This window comes from Thermobia domestica, chromosome 8, assembly GCF_964235325.1.
Source record: "Thermobia domestica chromosome 8, izTheDome1.hap1.1, whole genome shotgun sequence".
Taxonomy (NCBI): domain Eukaryota; kingdom Metazoa; phylum Arthropoda; class Insecta; order Zygentoma; family Lepismatidae; genus Thermobia; species Thermobia domestica.
This window is the reverse complement of record NC_137461.1, coordinates 289,513,728-289,534,570: the sequence shown is the minus strand read 5'-3', so window position 1 is coordinate 289,534,570 and position 20,843 is coordinate 289,513,728. Positions and strand designations below refer to the sequence as shown.

The 20,843-nt window shown below is 36.3% G+C and overlaps 1 protein-coding gene across 2 annotated transcripts in view; it reads right to left on the bottom strand.

The window, feature by feature from the left end:
- Nucleotides 1–2,996: 2,996 nt before the first annotated feature.
- Nucleotides 2,997–20,843, bottom strand: part of LOC145693696 (SPRY domain-containing protein 7) — a 38,444-nt gene continuing 20,597 nt past the window's right edge. For both annotated transcript variants that reach the window (XM_081769965.1, XM_081769966.1), the window contains exons 4-5: nucleotides 19,087–19,189; nucleotides 2,997–15,305 (exon numbers count right to left, since the gene is read on the bottom strand). In XM_081769965.1, coding sequence (XP_081626091.1) covers nucleotides 15,208–15,305; nucleotides 19,087–19,189 — 201 coding nt within the window. In that variant the 3' untranslated portion in view covers nucleotides 2,997–15,207. The remainder of the gene's footprint in view (nucleotides 15,306–19,086; nucleotides 19,190–20,843) is intronic.

Below are 20,843 nucleotides of genomic sequence, written 5' to 3'. Positions count from 1 at the left end.
AATGATCACACATCATATACATGTTATTCATATACAATGTGCACACTCTGGCGACACTGAATTTGACCTATTGATGTTGGCACCGTAAACCGATAGGCCGTTAGTTATCGTCATAAATATAAAATTTCACGGTAGGAATAAAAGAAGACTATTCTTAAATTATGACGATCAACACCCCGCTAGCCGTAGGATAAGTTGCCCCAAAACACTGATTTTGTTGTCAGACAAATATGCAGTATAGTAATCTTTCACCACACAATTACTTTTCTGAGCGTAGTATACACTTCTGGATATGTTAAGACTATTAACACTGCACATTGATACTTCTTGCGTTCATTTTACAGACCATCTTACCTTTCTCTCTCTTTATTCTCCTTTATTAATGCAACTATCATACGAAACTTACATTTTTACGTGAATCACACATTTAAAAGGAGTTTGAATCATTTACAACACTAAATAAGAGTGTAATTTACCACTTGTCGTATTGAAATGAACAGTCACTCCCTTCCGTCCTTCTCTCACTCTACCCGCCAACGCTATTCTTTTTTTTTTCTATACCTATTAATACAACAAATTCAGATTAGCTATCTAGTGTTGCCAAGAGAAGTGTTTTTATCAAAAAGTCACAAAATGATTATTTTATATATATGTCTTTGATTAAACATATAGTTATGAGTTGTCGGATGGCGACAACAAGCTGTAACACACTTCCTTTCATACACTTCGCACCTACTACAAATGGCGGCCTGGCGGGGAGATTTCTAAGATTAGACTTTTGTGCCACCTGTTGATAGAAAGTAGAACTGACACACTTGCTACAAAGTTGCAGCAAGCCTCCGAGGCAAGTAAAATCTAGCAAGTGAAAATCAAATTACGACATTTACGGGTAACTCTTTCAAAAAGCCTGCAGCAGGTGTACAGTGCACGGAAAGTCTAGCAAGTTAAAATCAAATATAGTGAAAGACTTGCTGCAAACCAACATGCTATTAGGGACTGTGTATAAGTTACTTAATTTAAAACTATATGAATATATCATAGGCTACATATTCCTTTCTGAGGGCTAGACTTCACTGAACTTAAGTTGTAAAAGATAGGGGGAAAATAATAAACTTTATATTTAGATATATTTTATAATTTTATTATTATACATAGTCTTCAAGAATACTGATTAACAATAAATAAATGCAAAATAAAATCATGCGATTTAATTGTAAAGTCATGGAGAAAAATCAGATACAAAAGTGTATGGTAAAACAATGTTTTGAATGTGAAGAGATTCAAATTAAAACAATAAAATACAACTTAGAAGAAATAACGATTCGATTACATTATGAATTGTGATTTAATACATAAACACATGTACACAGTTATAGAAATCAATATAGTAATTCGCTAATTCCATATCAAGGCGGCATTTTTTCACAAGGAAAATTTACAGAATAGTTCTGTAAACAGACAGTAATTCATACTTCAGAACTTTGCATAGATATCTAGTACTACTTTCTCAGACCTAGGAAAATGATCATATTCCAATACAATTGTAAGACGGCATGGTCGCTTATTGGTACGGCTTTCCTATGATCGAAGGAGTCCATACTTTGATCCCAGATCATGTAACTTTATGGTAGACAACATGCCCGTGGGTTCTCCCGATTCATCCCACATTACCATTCCACCGAATCAACCATAATGATCATTAATTATCCATTTTCTTCAACCTGCAGTGCATGTATGTGGGACGTAACACTAGAGATTTCAAAGCTCATTCGTGGCTAAGTGGTTAGCATACGTGCCTTAGGCGTGGGAAACCCAGGTTCGATCCCCGGCGGGAGCTCGGATTTACGGATTCGGATTTACGTTAATCAGTACGTAGCATCTCATATAGCCTCGCTCCTCAAATGGACGTTAAAATCAACTCAACTAGAGATTTCATCCCTTTTCATTTCCCAGTACAGTTAACATATTCCTGCAGAAAGAAAATCTTGAAATGAAATATTTTTACGTCCGACGGTTTTTTTCGGCTAGGCTAAAGGAGACGGTGATGATGATGAGAAATTAATGAAATGAAGAAAATGGGAGAACCCCGAGAAAACACACGAACACAGTGTTTGTCCACCACAAAATTAACTTAAGGCGAGCTGCAATCGAACCAAGGACCCCAAGCACCAGAGGTCCTGCAGAAAGAGTATGACAGCGTATTCCTGTTCTTTTTCGGTCAGTATCGCACAGTGAACGAATCTTCATAGCATATTCATATTAAGGAGAAGGGAAAAGATTTGACAAAATCCAGGAAAAAGTAATTTTCACTATGAACACAGCAGTGGAAGTATCGTATATCAAGACGTCCAGCAATTAACCCTTATTTATTTATTTATTGAAGTTTCACGTATCATATTTCTGCCCTTGAGTCTAAAAGAGACTATGAGAAATGGATGGTAATAACGAATGGTGGAAAAACAGTACATAACACAGTATACGTTGAACGGAATTCGAACCCGCGACCTAGTTTTGTAACGGTTCGGGCATATCAGCCGGCAGGAATCAACTAATGTTTATCGATTTGCTGCTAGTGAGAAATGAAACTGAACTCACAAAAAAAGATTAAGAACTACTCAGATAGTTCCATTTTCCTGATAAAATAATCATTGTTTTGTTACGTGAACAATCGTAAAAACTTCTACGGATATTTCTACGCTTCGCTGCACATTTGCCCGTAACCTACTTAAACGAAACCAGATTGTTATGATAAGCTTAGTTCGTGACTTTTTAAAGTTTCTGTGACAATCTTCTTTTTTGTTTTCTTAAACTTTTGTGTTCCTTTTCAGCTCCGAGGCTATACGAGACGTGGATCTACAGTTTAACGTCAAATCCGAACAACTGTAATGCATTCCAATTCCAATGTTCTCCCACCGAAAATTGAACCCGCAATTCCATGAACCAAAGACGCGCTAGCTACCAGACCAACGAGTAAAGCTGTTATTTAATTTCTCTAGTGCGCAAGCTCCTACCGACTTCCTTTTTTTTTTTGCCACACTTCTCCCTATAACTGGATTATCAAACTAGTTTCTAATGACAAGCTCCTAGATTTGGTTCGTGACTTTTAATTTCGTTCAAACAGTCATTGCCCAAAATTATTATTGTACACATCCATTTCAAAGTAGTAGGTTATACGTAAAAACCAGGAAACAGATAAAAAATCAGCTGAGAATGCTCCAACACCGTTCAGAGAACGAACTTAAAAAGAATGGAGAGATGGAGCAGGAAGGATGACTGTCACTACATGTAAATCTTTTTATCCACATCTTCCTTTGTTTCTCGCAAAAAATCTCAAAATATAATCCCTCTATGACTTGTGGTTCCTAAGATATGGTTCCTTAAATCTCCCGAAATGGGAACTATATTTTGGCCAATATCTCGGGAACAGTAAGTCATAGAGAGATGATATCTAAGAGGATGTTAATCAATATCTAAGAGGATGGTAAACATTTTGGTACCAATATTAACTAGTGACCACTGGCCAAACTAGTGGCCACCGGTTACTATTTAGTGCCAAAATATTTACCATTCTTTTAGATATTGATTAACATCAATATCCTCTCTCTATAACTTAGGGTTCCCGAGATATGGCTCTTTAAATCCCGAAAATCGGCCATTTTTTGGCCAGTATCTCGGGAACAGTAAGACTGACGCGAAAAATTTCATCACTTTCTCAGATAGATTTTGATACTCTACTGAATGGAGGGCTCAAAATTGAAAAAAAAAATCGCAAATAACAGGCAGAGACACTCATACACAGACATAGATAACTCAGTGACGAACTTTTTACGCTCGTTGATTAAAGAAAATGTTGTTTTTATTGCTAACACGCATTATCTACGTAAGCGGTAAATTGATTTTCAAAACTGTCTGACGCCCTGACAGGAATAAGCACATAACATTTTAAAATATTAATAAAATACAGTATTCTTCGTCTATTGATCTTCATCCTTGGAAAACGTTTGCTTCTATTAACACGGCAAAAGGAGCTGTGATGTTTAATTTTTGTTATCTAAAAATTAAATCATGTTGAAATATCAAGATTGAGCGTCTTTACAATGTCTCTATTTTCTTTTCTTAAAGTATGCAGTATACGTACACATTTTACATAATCTATGTTGGTAGAAATATTTCATGTACAGTATTTTCCACATAAATTAATTGAAGGAACAAACTTAAACATGAAGTTATTGTAATGTTGCTACTTTAGCTCAGCCTTAGTTTTTAAGTTGAGTTTCCATGCAACCATTCACCGCTTGCTTAGAGAACATTATTGGTGAATAACTGGTACAATTATTTGTTTATTGCACTTATGGCTCCACACCAGCCAGGAGTACGAATTTGTTTAATTGGAGCGCATCTCACGACCACAAAATATATCGTGAAGATACGGAAAATGGAGGAAAAATATCTAAAGCGGCGGCTCACGGATCGATGAAAGTTCCATTTTACGCTATTGGCCCACAAAATCATTATGTATTTACAGATTTCAACCAAGCAGTAACACCACCATATTACACTTAATAATATTAGAATACTCTCAAGTTCTTGAATAACATTACAAGATTACATATGAAATGGAATTTATTACTTCTACACGTAAAAAGGTGACACATTTAGTACGAATTGAAAAACTGAAATTTGTACGAAAAACTAATCTTAAAGTTTATAAATACTGTGATAGGAGTTGGGTGTTTAAACTGTCAACACCCTGTAAGTTCACAATTGTAAAACTTAAAAAAACCTTGCCTTATGCACAATGTAAATGATATACCTAGGCACACATTTCATTTCACTTCAGAAGAATTTGTACCATAAATATTACGTAAGCTCTGACACGTAAGAGTTTATTATTTATACAAAGTGACCTTAGTTACAAAAAATTATTTTAACATTAGGAATTTTGTACTTCAAGCATAACCAGATATACATAACACAATCTTAGCACATAGAAACAACAAATTTTCAAATACGTTACATTATAATGATATAGTAAACTTAGAAACCTGTACTGTGGAATTCTAAATTTGATAACTCGGAATGCTCAGAATAGCTGGCATATGCACTTGAAACTATCGACTTTTTTCTTCTACGAGAAAAAAAGGATATCAAGGTATGTCTTATAAATCTAAGATCTTGTATGTCAGATTTGAAACTATTTTTGAATACTTCCCAACAAAGCAGTTTTAATCCAATTTGTGTTTATTTGAGTTTTCAGTATGAATTGGCTTTCATGAATCTTATTTCGCATAAATGATTGATTTTCCGATCTTCTCTATATATCAATTTCAGAATTGCATAACTTAACATTTTCCTTGTATCATTTTGTTATTAGATTTATCTGTACTGGTTTTCCTTACATCCTTCTGACTTTATGAATTCTGCGTTTCTCTATTTCGCGGGTATTTGCAGATGGATTCAACACGCACTACAGTACGGAATGGAATACAAGTGCCAGCGTATTTGTATTTATGACTGTGGTCACATCGTATGGATTCTTGTATTTCTGTCACAACGCGTCTCAGAACTTTGAGCGGAGTCATACGTTCATATTTCATAAGATTTGCTGCTGATGACGTCACAGTAGTATTTTACGTAGGTATCTAGATATACTACTTATAAAGATCTGTGAACAGAAACTGAAATAAGAATAGGACCGTGGAGAGAGAGATCTTGAGGAAGAAGAAAAGCTATGCGTCAAATATTGTACTCTTTTAAATATTACAGAAAACGACGATAAAACGAATAAAGGCTTCCGAAATGTGGGTATGGAGAAGATAATAAAATAGCAGATGAAAGGAAAACCAGGATAGTAATATGAATAATGCGGAAGAAAATAAAATTATACGCTATCAAAACACACACACACAGAAAAAAAGGAAAATTCGACAATGTATTCTGAATGACATGACAGAAGAAAAACAAAACATATATGGGTGGAGGCTACAACTGACGAAGAAATCGCGAAGGTTGTTGGCTAAAAATTGTAGTGCACGGAAGCTTCTCAGTTAACAATATTCTGCCCCTGACATCAGATTATATATTTGCATATAACAATTTCAGTTATCTCTTGAGCAACTTGGTGGATTTGAATTCTACTTAATACTAGGGTCATTGTATTTTTAGTGCAACTTGATGCATTCCTAAGATCTGAGGAATACCACAGCCGTAACTTAAAGCCATCGTGGTCGACAGTCGGTAATGGTCTAATACCAACCGGACGTCCAGACCGTGATCCTGGTCACGTGCTGAGGGCGGCATTTATTTCATTCCTACCCCCGATCCCATGCGGTTCATTCCACCTCTGTAACATGAGTGTTTCGGAAAGCTAAGGGGGTAAATGTAGCCGAAGAGTAATCTGATCATAGGTGCCACATTAAACTAATATCACACGCTCATATCACCAACCCAACATCACACTCACTCGGCCTTACGCCCACATCATTTCGACATCACTCACTCGATCTCAAACTTACGTTATTCTGACATCATGCTCACGTTATCAACCCAACATCAGAATCACACTATTAGTCTCATCATGCTGACTCAACTTCATGCTCAATTTATGAGGTTGAGGTCGAGTAAGTTCTGAGTTCATGAGGGCCCAAATCGAGTTAAATGTAGTGCTTTACCTCTAACCCACCCGTAGAACTCGTTAATCTTTCCCGAAAGGGAGGCGTAACCATCAACACAACCTTTAACAAGCACCTTTTACAGGCCTTAAGCAACAAATTTAAAATTTAACTGGCATCATATCACTAATTACATTAAACTTAATTTCACAAGTTGTTATAAATACCTATTTAAATACAAAAAGAAAAAAATCAAATTAGTTTTAATATTTCCTTAACATATCATCAATTCATGTAATAATAACAACTTTCGAATTTTTACACTTATAATTGAAACTTGTTTCTTCCATTGTTTTACCATACAACTACGATTTATTGTCTTTCATGAATAAAGGAAAATTACATAAACACAGTATTAATAAATACAAATTTCTCCATAGTGTTTTGAAAATAAGTTAAAAGTGATAAAAACACAAAATAATATATTCCTGGTATAAGCATATACATTCAATGTACATTTTACGTTATTAAGTAATAACAACTTCCTTCTTTTCGTAAGGAATGGTTTGATTTTATTATTAGTGATGCATAACAAAAATATTGAAGGAGAAAGAAGAGTTAATTTATCAAAACGTTTGCACTTGTCACAGAAAATAGAGAATAACGTCTCGATAATTGTACAGAAAACTTAAATAAGTAGCAATACAAGATAAAGTACAATGACACCAAGGGACAAGATAAACTGATATGATGAAATCGCATCCGGATTCCTTCTTCGCTTTCTACAGGGTGTCCCACAGAAAGCCGGTACGCCTTACGTACCGGTTAATCATCTCCAGTTAAATTGCTTGTGGGGTGACAACAGTCTCAAAAGTTGGCTACACTACAATTTATCGGAAAGTTGAGTGCAGCAGTGAGTTGGTGAGTCAGTTGTTTTGAGAAGCTCATATTGTTGAGTTGTTGCAACGTGTTATGTGTTGAATCAGTTCTCCTGGTAACAAGGATCATTTGTGACAGAAATGGGGCAGTTTGCATTAGAATAGAGAATTGATATTTTGGAATTTTACATTAAAGACAGGCATGCTGACAAGCCTCACACAATACATGATCTTAAACGGAACATTACTAGAGAAAGTAACAGCATCACGCCTACAGAATTACAGTGTTTTGCTGGTAACGTCATCACAAGAGGTCAACGATGTCTGGATGCCCATGGCCACCACTTCCAGCATCTCTTGTAAACATGTTAGTTCATTGTTGCTGTTCAAGTATTATTTGAATCTCGTGCGTAAGGCGTACCGGTTTTATGTGGGACACCCTGTATATAACCGAACCATAATATTGGAATCTCATGAGAAATTAATAACAATTTTCAGTTGTTTCTAACTAATAAATACTCACAGTTATACTTGACAGCAGAAATCGTAATGAAATATTTCCCGAACACCAACAAATGCCACGTGGTAACTTACGTGACATCTCTAGGAATTGGAAATAAAGTATGGTATTGTTTTCAGAGTAGATATCATTCAAAGCCATAGACTAGTGTTGCCATTTCTGAAACCAATGTTATTAATTTTTATTAAAAACTATTTTTATTCTAGTTTTTCTCAAAAAGAAGGGAAATTTTAAGTTTCTAATTTTCCAGATCTCTTTCATGAAGTATATAAATGTCTTCTTGCTTCGCGGAAATCACAACTCGTGTATTTATTAATTACTACAAGGAGTTCAAATGAAAAGGTACGAAACGTCGTTCAAACCAAACCGGTTGAAACAGAACATGCCACTTTGGAATAACGTAGTGCGACATCTAGGGAAGAGAATGTAGTGTCCGGCGTGGTTATGTGCATGCGCGGGCGGCTCTGACACGACGTAGAAGAGAATCAGACAATTGTGTGTTGCGTCCAATTGACGCGGCAGTGCGTCAGGAAATCATGTGAAAAATTTGACGCTTGAGGTGCAGCGAGATGTTATGAGATTTCTGACTGAGGTTGCGGTTTAACTGGCCGATATTCATTGCTTGATAGTGGCCGTATACGGGGGAGATTGTGTGTCCGACAAGTCCTGTGCCTGTTTTCGTGAAGGCCGGGAGAGTTTCAGTGATGTCCTAAGTTCAGGCCAGGCAAACACGGTAATCAGGCCAAACTCATCGACAAGGTGAACGACCAGGTGAAAAGTAATCGGCAAACGTTAGGAATGTCGGGAAACATCTCAAAGGGAAGCGCTTCAACTCGGAAGACGAACTGTAGGATACAGTGGAGGGCTGGCTGCTGTTGCAGCCACAGGAATTCTGGGAACAGGGAATCCTTCGGCTCGTGAAACAGTGGGATAGTTGTGCTCAGGCCTCTGGGGATTACTTGTGAATGGCGACTTCTATTACACCCACAGTGTTGTTTCGTACCTTTTCATTTGAACACCCCTCGTATGTCTATGTATAAATTAGAAAGAAATCAAATGTAAGATAGTATCACTAGTCTCCAGCTTTAACAAGTCTAAATGAGGCTTTAAATACAATGTATCCTTGATCAGTGACCGGGAAGTCATAAAAAAAAAGAAAGAAAAAAAAAGTGCGACTCTGATTTCTTTCAGCCGAACATCATTTAGATGGCTATGACTTCTAGTCGTTGCTATTGCCAGTACTATTTTTATAAAAGTGAACTGGTCTACAAGTGAACTACATATTGCAGACTACACTGAGCTTTTTACCTATATAAATAAATTTTCTTTTCTTTCTGCTCCTAAATGGAAGTAACTACCCGAAACTGGGCCCCTTACTCACGCTCATGTAAATAAATATTAGTTACAAACACTTTAGAAAAATGCAATTGTGTTTCTGTAAGAATAATCTAATATTTTGTTTGTTACGCCATTGTTACTTAACAAATTTAATTTTAGAAAAAAAAAAGCACGAACACACAAACACAAATTACTTTATGTAAATTACTTTCACTGAAATATATCAAAAACATTGTAAGATAGGCCTTGCTAATAATGATTTGTTAGTATAAAAGATACGAGAAGTACACGTAAAGAATTTTGAAAACCGTTTCTATCATTAGAAGCAGAAACATCAATTTAAAAAAAAAAAAAAAAAAAAAAATCTATGGTTACCAAAAGATCCGAAACACAATTTATTCATTAAAGAAAATATTATCAAAATCCGTTCTATAGCGAAATATACCCAAGGAAACGCACTGTCTGTATTTTTTTGCCCGCAATATGAAAATTAGAATTATTTATAACAGTGCCTATTTTACTACTTATTTCTTCTTGTATTCTCAGTCCTTCAAAATTACTTTCCAGCCACTGAATATGAATACAATGCATTGTTTTACTTCTCATATACCAGGGAGTGCAAAAAGTTCTCGGAATGATGTCGCAGTTTCGGTATTAATGATCCAATCATAATGAATCTTGTACTGTACAATCCTTAGGTTACCTAATTATGAATTTGACAAGTGTGAACAGGACATAGCAGGCAGTGCATGAGTAGCGTAATGAAGAGAGGAATGTGTGGTGATTAGTTAAAGAAATATTGCACTTCACCAACGCGCAAAAAGATCAAATTTATGCGCAAAATGCGCTTCGGTATCCTTAAAAACAGCTTACGGTGACAGTGCTTTAAGAAAACAGCACCGGTACCCGTTTCGCACCATAGAAATGAAATGAAATCTTTGAGTTTTAGGTTCCACGATTATGCCGGTTAGGCTAAAGGAGACGGTGATTATGAGAAATGAATGAAATGGTGGAATGAAGAAAGTGGGAGGAAACGGGAGAACCTTGAGAAAAACCACGCACACGGTGTTTGTCCACCACAAAGTTCACTTGGCGGGAGCAGGGTTTGAACCCGGGACCCCATGCACCAGAGGTGAAAGCTCGACCACTGAGCCACTGCGCCCCCTCCCCTTTTTCGCACCATAGAAGAGATCAAAACCAACGCATCGGCTGAACTTTGGAATATACCAAAAGAGGACTTTTTTTGGTATTTCTAGCACTGAAAGGAGCGAAGAAGCAAGCGTGTGTGTTCCGAATGAGCCTACTTTGAGGGCGATTAAGTAAAATGTGTACTTATATTGTGCTAATAGAGAGCTACAACAGAAATTCCAGGAAGTTTTTGATTGCTCTTCGTATATCGTCGCAGCGCCTCGAAGAACCGCTGTGTGACATTTTTGTCGAAAATGAGTTATGTCGTGCAAATAAACCAGAAAGCTGTCAGGCAGCGTCCCTCATAATGTCGTAAGTTAATATTCAATTGTTTCGCCACAACAATGAAAAATTATGGATTGAAATTAAAGGCTTCTGGTTCTCATCACGTACGCATTGATTAATGTATACAAATCCTCTATGTGCTTATAAAGGTGAAAAAGGTGCTACATAAACACAAAAATAGTAATATAATACTGTTGAAGCAAGCTACAACAATGTGTAGCGCATAATATATGCAGAACCAATTTTATTGCATTTTTCAAGTGTTTCCATGTATTTGGGAAAATTTTAAGAGTTCGGAATGTTTTATGTTTCTGAAAAGTTGTGGTTTTAACATATAGCGGTTCTTCGAGGCGCAGCGACGATATGTTCCTTATTTTCTTCATCCAATTTGTAAAAGACAACTTATTAAGTTCTTTCGTAAATAAATATGAGTATTACCGTGTTTTCACATACGCTCAAATGTTCAGTGTTAATATTATCTGGTTTGTCAACACATTATGCAACAAACATAACTCTTCAACGAATACTTCACATATTGTAATGAACGATATCTCCCGTCTTACTCTTCATGTACTGCATGCATTCACAGCATAACATAAATGACCAACTAGGTAGAGATATGATCAGGGTTTGAAAGAAAAAAATAATTAAAAAAAAAAATAGCTTTCAATACTTCTCTTAATCTTCAACACATTATTTCATGCAAGATTCTCTCTCATTTTCGATACTTGTAAAAGTTACCTCATATTCAGTTTTGAAATACAAATTAAATAAAATCATAAAACCATTTAAATTTCAGATCCTTATTATCTTAGAACTCTTTATCTACGAGATTTTTACTACTCATCGCCATTACCATATTATTTTAGATTTTATTTGTTATTTTTACAGTGAAAGCATTAAAAATAGATGTTATGAAGTTATATCTGCCAGAATCATCTATTAGAAGTTCCATTCTAGTATTCGCCTACTGGAACTAACAACGAAGCTTCAGTCAGAAAGGTCGGACGCATAATTCGAATTCTAAACCTCCATAAACCATTCGGTAAATTGAAACTTGCATATATCGCATTTCAGAGCGTTCGTACACACATTTAAGGAAATTAATTGTTTCGTATCTATGTTTGAAGGTGCTATATCGAGGTTCGTCTGGTGTGATTCAGGAACATCACCAATAACTTCTTACCGGAAACATAATGGTAGATAACACTGTAAATTCAACCCTTACGGCACAAATGCGTACCAAATCATATATCAGTCTCAACAATGCAGTGATGATTGTGTAGTCCGCAGCAAAAAACCTCCAACATGAACATGTAAGTTTATTGTGAAACTACGCCTAACAGTCCAGGGAATCAACATAACGTCTAAGTGGCACGAATCACACTGTAAGAAACCTCGACGTCCTCCCCTGTACACTTATTTTGGAGCAAAAGACTTCGTCGTTTCACAATAAACTTACGTGCTCATGCTGCACGTTTTTTGCTGCGGATTGTAGATAGGCAGCCGAAGTATTTAACACTGCTGGCCTAAAACAAACAAACAATAGTGGCCCAGTGACCAAAGTCCTCATATGCTAAAGTTGAATCATATTAACATGGATTTGAATTCTGACTGGTATACTACAAATGATAAATACATGTCTAAATGTACAGATTTTCAATTGTAATCCAACGATTATATTTTCAGTCGAAAACAGAAGCCACTTCCAATCAAGTGCCCAGTGCAGAATCAACAATCTAAAGTTTCGAATGTTACATGCAATATGCTGCACTTTCATAAAGAGTGCCGTGTCGTTGGGGAGGGGGCGATCGGGTTGATGGCCTCGGGCGCCGAAGTGAGTGGCGCAAATTTCGAGAGGAAAGAAAGAAAATATATATATAAATTGGAAAGAAAAAAATAATAAAAAGTGCTCAAAATCAAGGAAAAGCAGGGTTTATTTATTTATTTTTTTTAATTTATTTTTAAACGCTTCGCGCGAACCATGGCGCTTCGCGGCTAGTTTGTCGGCTTCATTTATATGTACGGGGGCACCATCATATGCTTTCACCCCAGGCGCTGAGTTTCCACGGTACGGCACTTTATAGCCATACTGGGATTAGTTCAAAATAAATTAATTGATTAATTTGGATGTAGTCGTTCGTCAGCAGCCAGACTTCAGTTTTAAGTGGGACCTGAACCAAGCTACTGAACTGCATTCGACGCTCTCCCAACCGCAATGGACCTGGGACCGCTTGTTAGCCACTAAGTCAGCGAGAAAAACTGTTTAAAATACATATTTGTTGATCAACCTGATCAATATTTCGAAATTTACGTAATTAATTCTTGATTAAATCTATATTTAACCCAAAACTAACCTAAATCTCCAGCTCATTCCAGTGTGGCCAGAACACATAACATTCGAAACTTCAGTTGTTGTTTCTAAACATCTTAAAGGTTTTGCTTTATGTTAAACAAATAGATATGAGAAATAATGGGCTATAACTTGTTTTTCCAACGCCTACTTTTTACAATACATGAAGTTCATTACAGACATGAGTTTGTTACCTTACAAATTTTACAACTGCTATTCCTAACTAATTACTAATTTATCTTCACCTGCAGTAAAGGAGATAACCACATATCATATTTTCATTTTGAAACCGTACTCATATAATCCATGTCGTAATTATAATAGAAACACGAATATTTATTTATGCAAATACTTGCAAAATACATTTATCTCTTAACAAATTGCTATCACACAGATGTGTAAGCATATGCATGAATGAATATTCGCTCCAATAATTTGCGTTAAGTAATTTGGATAAAACCCTACACTTTACAAGAAATAAGAAGATGCGAAATGATAATTTTCAATTGCAATACCGTGAGCACCCTTGTGGCTAAGCGGTTAGCGTACGCTCCTTTGGCGTCGGAGACCCGGGTTCAATTCCCGGCAGCAGCTCATGTAGTTCGAATCCCACGTTAAGCTGCAGGTTCACGACTCATACAGCCTCGTTGTTGAAAGGGATGCTGAACTGAAGTCAAATCAAATCAAATTGCAATACCGTATCCGAGGAATTAGAGCTCATAAACAATATGCTATATTTCAATACTTGAAGTAAATGCTATTATCATTCTATTCCTTCCATTCCATGAAAGAACAAGATGTTAGTATCAGTTGGTTCACAAAGAAAAAAAAGAAAACTTCACGAACTCGCATACAAAAGTTGTTGCATATTAATATACAGAGTTTCCACCATAAACGCATTACTTATCGTACTAGACAGTAGCAATAGGCCAAAAATCACTAAGTATAACTTAATTTTTCTGTTGACCTCATCTTGCAATACATCACTTGACAAACATTCATATGCGTATAGTCCAAAAAGTACTCACCAAAGAACCCAACTGGCAATTAAATACAAATGTTTCACCCAAGGATGTTATAATATAGATGATACGTCAGCATCCAGTAAGTCGTGACGCTGAAAACAACCGCTAAAACCTGATTAGCTCCTTTCTCTTCTGACATTATTGTTCGCTCAAAGCATTAGGTTCTCCGTATGTGAGCGTGTGGTGCTTCTTGCGTTTAGTTTTATCTAAACCTTGATAATTTGTTATCATTAAAATAAACTTCCTAACGTTATAGCCCAAGAAGGGCTGTGGACGAACAGACGGCTTTTAGATGCGTGATGTATTGTCAGCATATAAATTTCCATTCACCATTATATCTGGCATTCTAGATCAGAATTCACTATATTTTAATCCAAGCATCTCCTCAACTGACTCACGATGCTGAGCCAACAATGAAACTTTTGTGTCTCGCTCTAGAATCGAACTCAAAACCATGTGTGCTGATCCTCCGGCTACACTGCTTAATATTAGACAGTATGAGATTAATAAATCAGATCTTTGATTGACTTTGATACTAAATGAAGATATTTAGTATTTAGAATTGCTAATAATAATATTACAAACCCTGATCACCATCTTAACATTTTAACCGAAGAATAAAGAACTTATACCTATTGTGATGCAATAACTTCCTGAGCTCATTACTGAACATGGTAATAATAAGACCATTAACAAATTCTCGTAACAGTTCCATTCATATTTTCTTCATACATATTGACGTTTAGATAATAACATTAGAAAAAACTACTTTCAAAACGTTAAGATCACTTAAAGTGATGTCAATGTGATGTACATTATTAGAGACCCAAGACAAGACTGGGATATAAGATTCTATATTAATAAATTAGATACGTACACAATCTTCAACTTATATAATACGTTAATAAATTATTTACAAAGATAAATGTCCACTACACAAATATTACCGTCCTTTGCCACTACTCTTTTTTGATTAGCATTTCCTTCCACCTATCCGGAATTAGCAGAGTTACAACAATGACTGTTCCAGCATTATCTTCTCGAAGCCCATGGGAGGAGGGTACTTGAAGTTATCAAAGATTATGTCCAATATCGCACCATCATCCACTGGAAAATGGACAACAAAATAAATGAAGTAATATTATTATAACAGAGAACAGAATTGACAGACTAAAAACCATAATCCACGAAGAAATTAAATATTGAGTAAAAGCAGAGAATTCGTTTTAATATTGTGATGTTTACCCCATAGGATGATGATCCAAGTAGAGTAAGCATTACATTAGGTAGTCATTGATCGAATATTTCGCCCGAGCGTTAACGACGAAATAAGTTATTACTGGAGTAATAGCTTCTTTCACCGTTAACCACACGTAGGCAAAAATTCAAACAATAACCTTAAAAGTTATGAATAGAATAAAATTTCAGCATCATTTGAACTAAAAAAAGAACATAAAATAGTAAGAATTCGTTTATACCCATATATTCCACCATGCACACCAAAATGAAGAACACGAGGGGACAATTTCTAGGTCAGAATAACGCCAATGACACGCATAAGACAGTGATTATATTTGGAGCTAAGCTCGATATTTACATCTCTTCAAATGACATGGACAAATTATAACAATAGAAAATGTGGATGCCTTCTGCTTACAAAAATATAAATGGATATGCAAAACTTTACATTTTATATGAATTGTTTGCAGCAGTGAGTGGGAAATGCTTCTGTTCTCATAAAGTGTTGGCGCCGAATGCTAGCTACGTCACGCAGCTTCCTCTTTGTCCCCGCTGCTCACGTGAGTCCCACCTACCAAAGTGACGTAAGCACAGGTAAGACTGTGATTGGCTGCTGTCGATGGCCAAGGCCGTCGGCTGCTTCGTCTGCCTCGTTGCTGATATATCCGTTGTAAGAACGTACAACGATTAGTTACACTGTTTGTTTAAAATTAGCATACTTTAAAATGAAATGATTAAATTGTCTGAGCTGGGCACACCAAAATAATGCACAAATAAGTTTATTACAATTTCAGTTCAAAATCTTTTGTCGTTGCGAATTCTGTCGAGGAATTTGAAGCTTAAAATATATGAAACGATAATCGTGCCTGTTATCCTGTATGGTTGCGAAACATGGTCGCTTACTTTGAGAGAAGAATGTAGACAAAGTATCTGAGAACAAGATTCTGAGACGAATAGTCGGAGCCAAGAGAAACGGGAATGGGGAATACCAGAAACTTCATAACGAGGAATTCCGTAATTTATATCATTTACTAAACATTATTAGGGTCATCAAGACTAGGAGGCTGAGGTGGACAGGTCGTATAACTAAAATGAAAGAAAACATGAACGCTTTCAGTTTTAACTGGGAAGTCCAATCGGAAAACGACCGTTAGGAAGACCTAGGCGCAAATGGGAGGACAATATTAGATCTTGCAGAAATAGGAATACAAAATAGAAAATGGGTCCATTTGGCTGAGGACAGAAGTCAATGGAGAGCTTTCGTGAACGAGGGATTGAACCTCCGAATTCCATAGGCCATCGAATTAGTTAGTTATATTATTGCAATGCTATTTCTCTTTTTATTTCTTGCGCGCTCATTTAAAAGTCTATTCCAGACCGGTCTTGCTTTAAAGAGAATCAGTCCTATGAGAGTTATAACATGAAGACCGTAAGTGTTTGTACGAGGTATCATCATTTAATTTTCGGAGTGATAAAAAATAATCTTGGAGCTACATATTGTGGTTGCTATCCTATACGACGTAGTCAAATTTGTTTCTTCAAACTGGTTTAGACGGTACACTTTTTCGTCTGGTTCGATCCCTGGTGCTTGATGCTTAATAAACGAGAATAGTAACACAACGATGGTTCAGTGTCCATTACACCTTACTGAAGAATTAATGAAAATTATTCTTGTATTATAGGAAGCCTGCCTTAGACACACATGTTTAGAATAGCCTATACTAACAATTTCGTGTACCTATAAGTTCAGCAGAAACGTTAATATTGACAGCTGAATGTTATGTCCTTCAATTAGAACCTCTCATTGTTAGCATTACACTAGTGAGCTTTATAAAACTATAATGTTATTAGGATTACGCTAGTGAGCTAAATAAGACTGTAATGTAAGTATGCATGTCCGGTACTCCACACGGTAACTCTTGAACGAAAGTGAATTTTTAAATTGTATTTTCTACAATAGATAGTGTAATGATTACCTCGGCCGAGTTCCTAAGTGGAGTCAATCCGTTAATATCTTCTCGGTTAACGGTGACTTGAACGGTGGCTATCCATACCCGATTCATTTGTAAATGTACGTTTCGTGTGATTCTTTTTACTGTCTTTAGCAGTTTATTTTATAATAACAGCTCACACGATGAAAAAAAAAATGAAATGAAATCTTTAAGTTTTACGTCCCACGGTTATGCCGGTCAGGCTAAAGGAGACGGTGATGATGATGAGTGAAATTGTGGAATGAAGAAAGTGGGAGGAAACGGGAGAACCCCGAGAAAACCCACGAACACGGTGTTTGTCTACCACAAAGTCCACACGGCGCTAGCTGGGATCGAACCAGGGATCCCAAGCACCGGAGGTGAACGCTCTACTACTGAGCCACCGCGCCCCCAGCTCACACCCGATAAGGGAAAAAACTGGCCCTCACCTCACCCTGAGAAGCTCTGTATATCCATAGACGAAATACATTTAAACGTAATCTTATAGCGAATAATAATATCAGTGGTAGAGCACTCACGTCTGGTGTGTGAGGTGGTTGGTTCGATCCCCGGCTAAGTAAGTTTGTGGAGAACAACATCGTCCTCGTGGGTTTTTCGGGATACTCCCGTTTCCTCCCACTTTCTCACTCCATCTAAGACGAATAACATAATTTCACTCTGGTTCCTTTTCGTAATCTAAATTTGAGCCCATTAAACTAATACACACTTCATTCGGCCGCTTTTACTTTCCTTTATTTTTATCTATCTTGTTATTCAGTCGTCCTTGACGAAGCTATCTTTTGCCATAATTCTATTTATTTATATCCTATATTGTTACCTGGTTGTCCTGCCAACCACGTATAGACAATCTCATTATTCTTTGACATCTGAATATCTTTTTGTATATTTGACAATTATATATATTTTTAACTAACTTCTTCTTCGAAATAACCTGGGCTAGTACATATAAAGAAATACTCATTGCCCCAGAAATATAAGTATATACAACGTACCGTTGTACATCAATTCTTCCATCATCATGCGGTGATTCTGTGGTATAGCGTTCACCTCTGGTGCATAGGGTCCTTGGATTCGATCCCAGATCACGCCAAGTGATCTTTGTGGCAGACAACCAACGTGTGCGTGGAATTTCTCGGAGTTCTCACGTTTCCTCCCACTCTCTTTATTCCACCATTGCATTAATTTCTCATCATCGCCGTTTCCTTTATCCTTGCTGACATAACCGCGAAATGTAAAACTTACAAGATTTCATTTCATTTCATTTTCTTTCATCATTTACTTGCTTTAATCGTAGTCTCCTTTAGCCTAACAAGCAAAAACGTGGTACATAACACTCAAAGATTTCACTTCATTAAACTAAAAGAAAAGGATCACGGGTGCAAAGGTAAGCTTTGTCATTGTATAAATTTAAGGTGCACCCCATATAATCTATAAGTAAATGCGAATCATCTGTGGCCAACAAACATTTCGAAATAATACTAGCTTCCATGTGCGATTGCAAAAAAGCAACCTCGACGGTTGAGTTTATTTGTAACACGGCTGTATCTTGATGCGCTGAATTCATAACTGCGTTAAATTTGCACAATTAAGACCTCGAAACTAATATGAATGTATTCCTTCCTTACAACATAAAACGAAAGTAATGTTGTTATACTCACCAAACAATACAGGAAAAACTGTTCCTCGAATCCCAGATACAGGGCAATTTAAAGATTTTCCATTGACAAGAAAGTTCAACTCCACATGATCGTAAGTAAGACCCTGAAAAAAAAATCCAGTATCAAATGCGCCATCGTTAATGTGTAGGGTGTTCTGATATTGCATGCACTACCTATCATACACATCATATACTGAATATGAATTATATACTATCATTTACATATACATCATATACTGAATATACTAACTTGACTGAATGTACAACTGTGCAGTACCTCACAAGGATGTAAAGTACTTGAAATAACTAAAAGCTATTAAAATCATTTTATTGGACTACTTTTTAAAATCGAATCATTTTAAATCTCACTTGATTCATTAATTCAGCTTCTTAAAACATTTGACTACAGATGTACCTTGTCAGACAAATATATGTAGAATCATATATTCACTTCCTCATTGTGTAAATTAGCCAATAAACGAAAGACTATATTCATTTTCCATCATGCCATATTCCTATAGATTGCATGAGCCTTCTAGTTGAATATCTCCAACGTCAATGTCCTTCCTTAACAAGTTTCAAAGGATAGTTGCGGATCATAAGTCAAGTGGGCTGCAGAAGAACAGTCCAGTCCCATTTGGAGACAGAAGCCTTCTCCAGGCCATCATCCCAGACCTTTGTAGCGCTGAAAGTACACCAACAGCAGAAGCAGTCCATGAAGAAAAACGAGGCCATCATCCAGCAATTATCACTGAGCAACTCCAGTGAGCCATTCATCGACCCTGACAGATTTGGCGGGATAACAATCCAGTCGTCAACTCCATTGTTTTTTTTTTTTTTTTTTTTAATTGCCAGTCAGGAGGTTGAACAGTACTTATTTCTAAGAGGGTATTCATCATTCACCACCACCACGATTTCAACAAGGGCCAAGAATAACTAAGGCAAGTGCTCATTCCTATCTTTGTAGTTAAATCTCTTCTCTCTCTCTTTTACCTTCTACCTGATATAGTTGTAACGTACCCTTTTACCGGTACTTTACATTGTTATTGTTTTACCGGTATTTTACATTGTTATTTGTTGTGCTGTTGTTTTGCTAAATGGTCCCCATTTGGTATAGTCATGCCATTAGCTCGTATACATGTTTTATTTGTTTTTACGTGTTAGCTATTAATGTTAGTTGTTCAAATGTTTCTTTACTGTTAATACAAGTCACCGGATGGTGAGGTTATTCTATGACTGTCCACTATATTTACGTATAACTAATATCAATTACAAATGATTTAATAATATATCGGATTCTTCTAAATTTCCTAGGTAGATTCTATTAACACTGCAATAGTAAAATGCTTATTTACATAACACTCACCCATGACGTAACATAATTAGTCGTGTCGATCATCGGTCCTTTGCATTCAATTGTTTTATGCGTGTAGCATGCTGTGTAGCATGCTGGGAAACAGGGCCAAGATGGCGATAATCGGGTGAGAAGATATGAAAATGAACTGAATGCCGATTGGTGTTCTTCAAGTGAATGGACAGACACGACTAGGTGAGAGTTATCAATATTCTGTTTTTAGTTTGATGGATTATGTGTCTCATTAAATATATTATATATATTAATACTTCACTAAGTTCTTAAATTTCAGGGAAGTAATAACATTAAAATATTAAGCTTTACAATATAAAAAAATATGGTGTAGTTGAGCTATGTAGTCGCCAGGTATTGCATGATGCTCAGCCATTTTTACCGTGCTACAA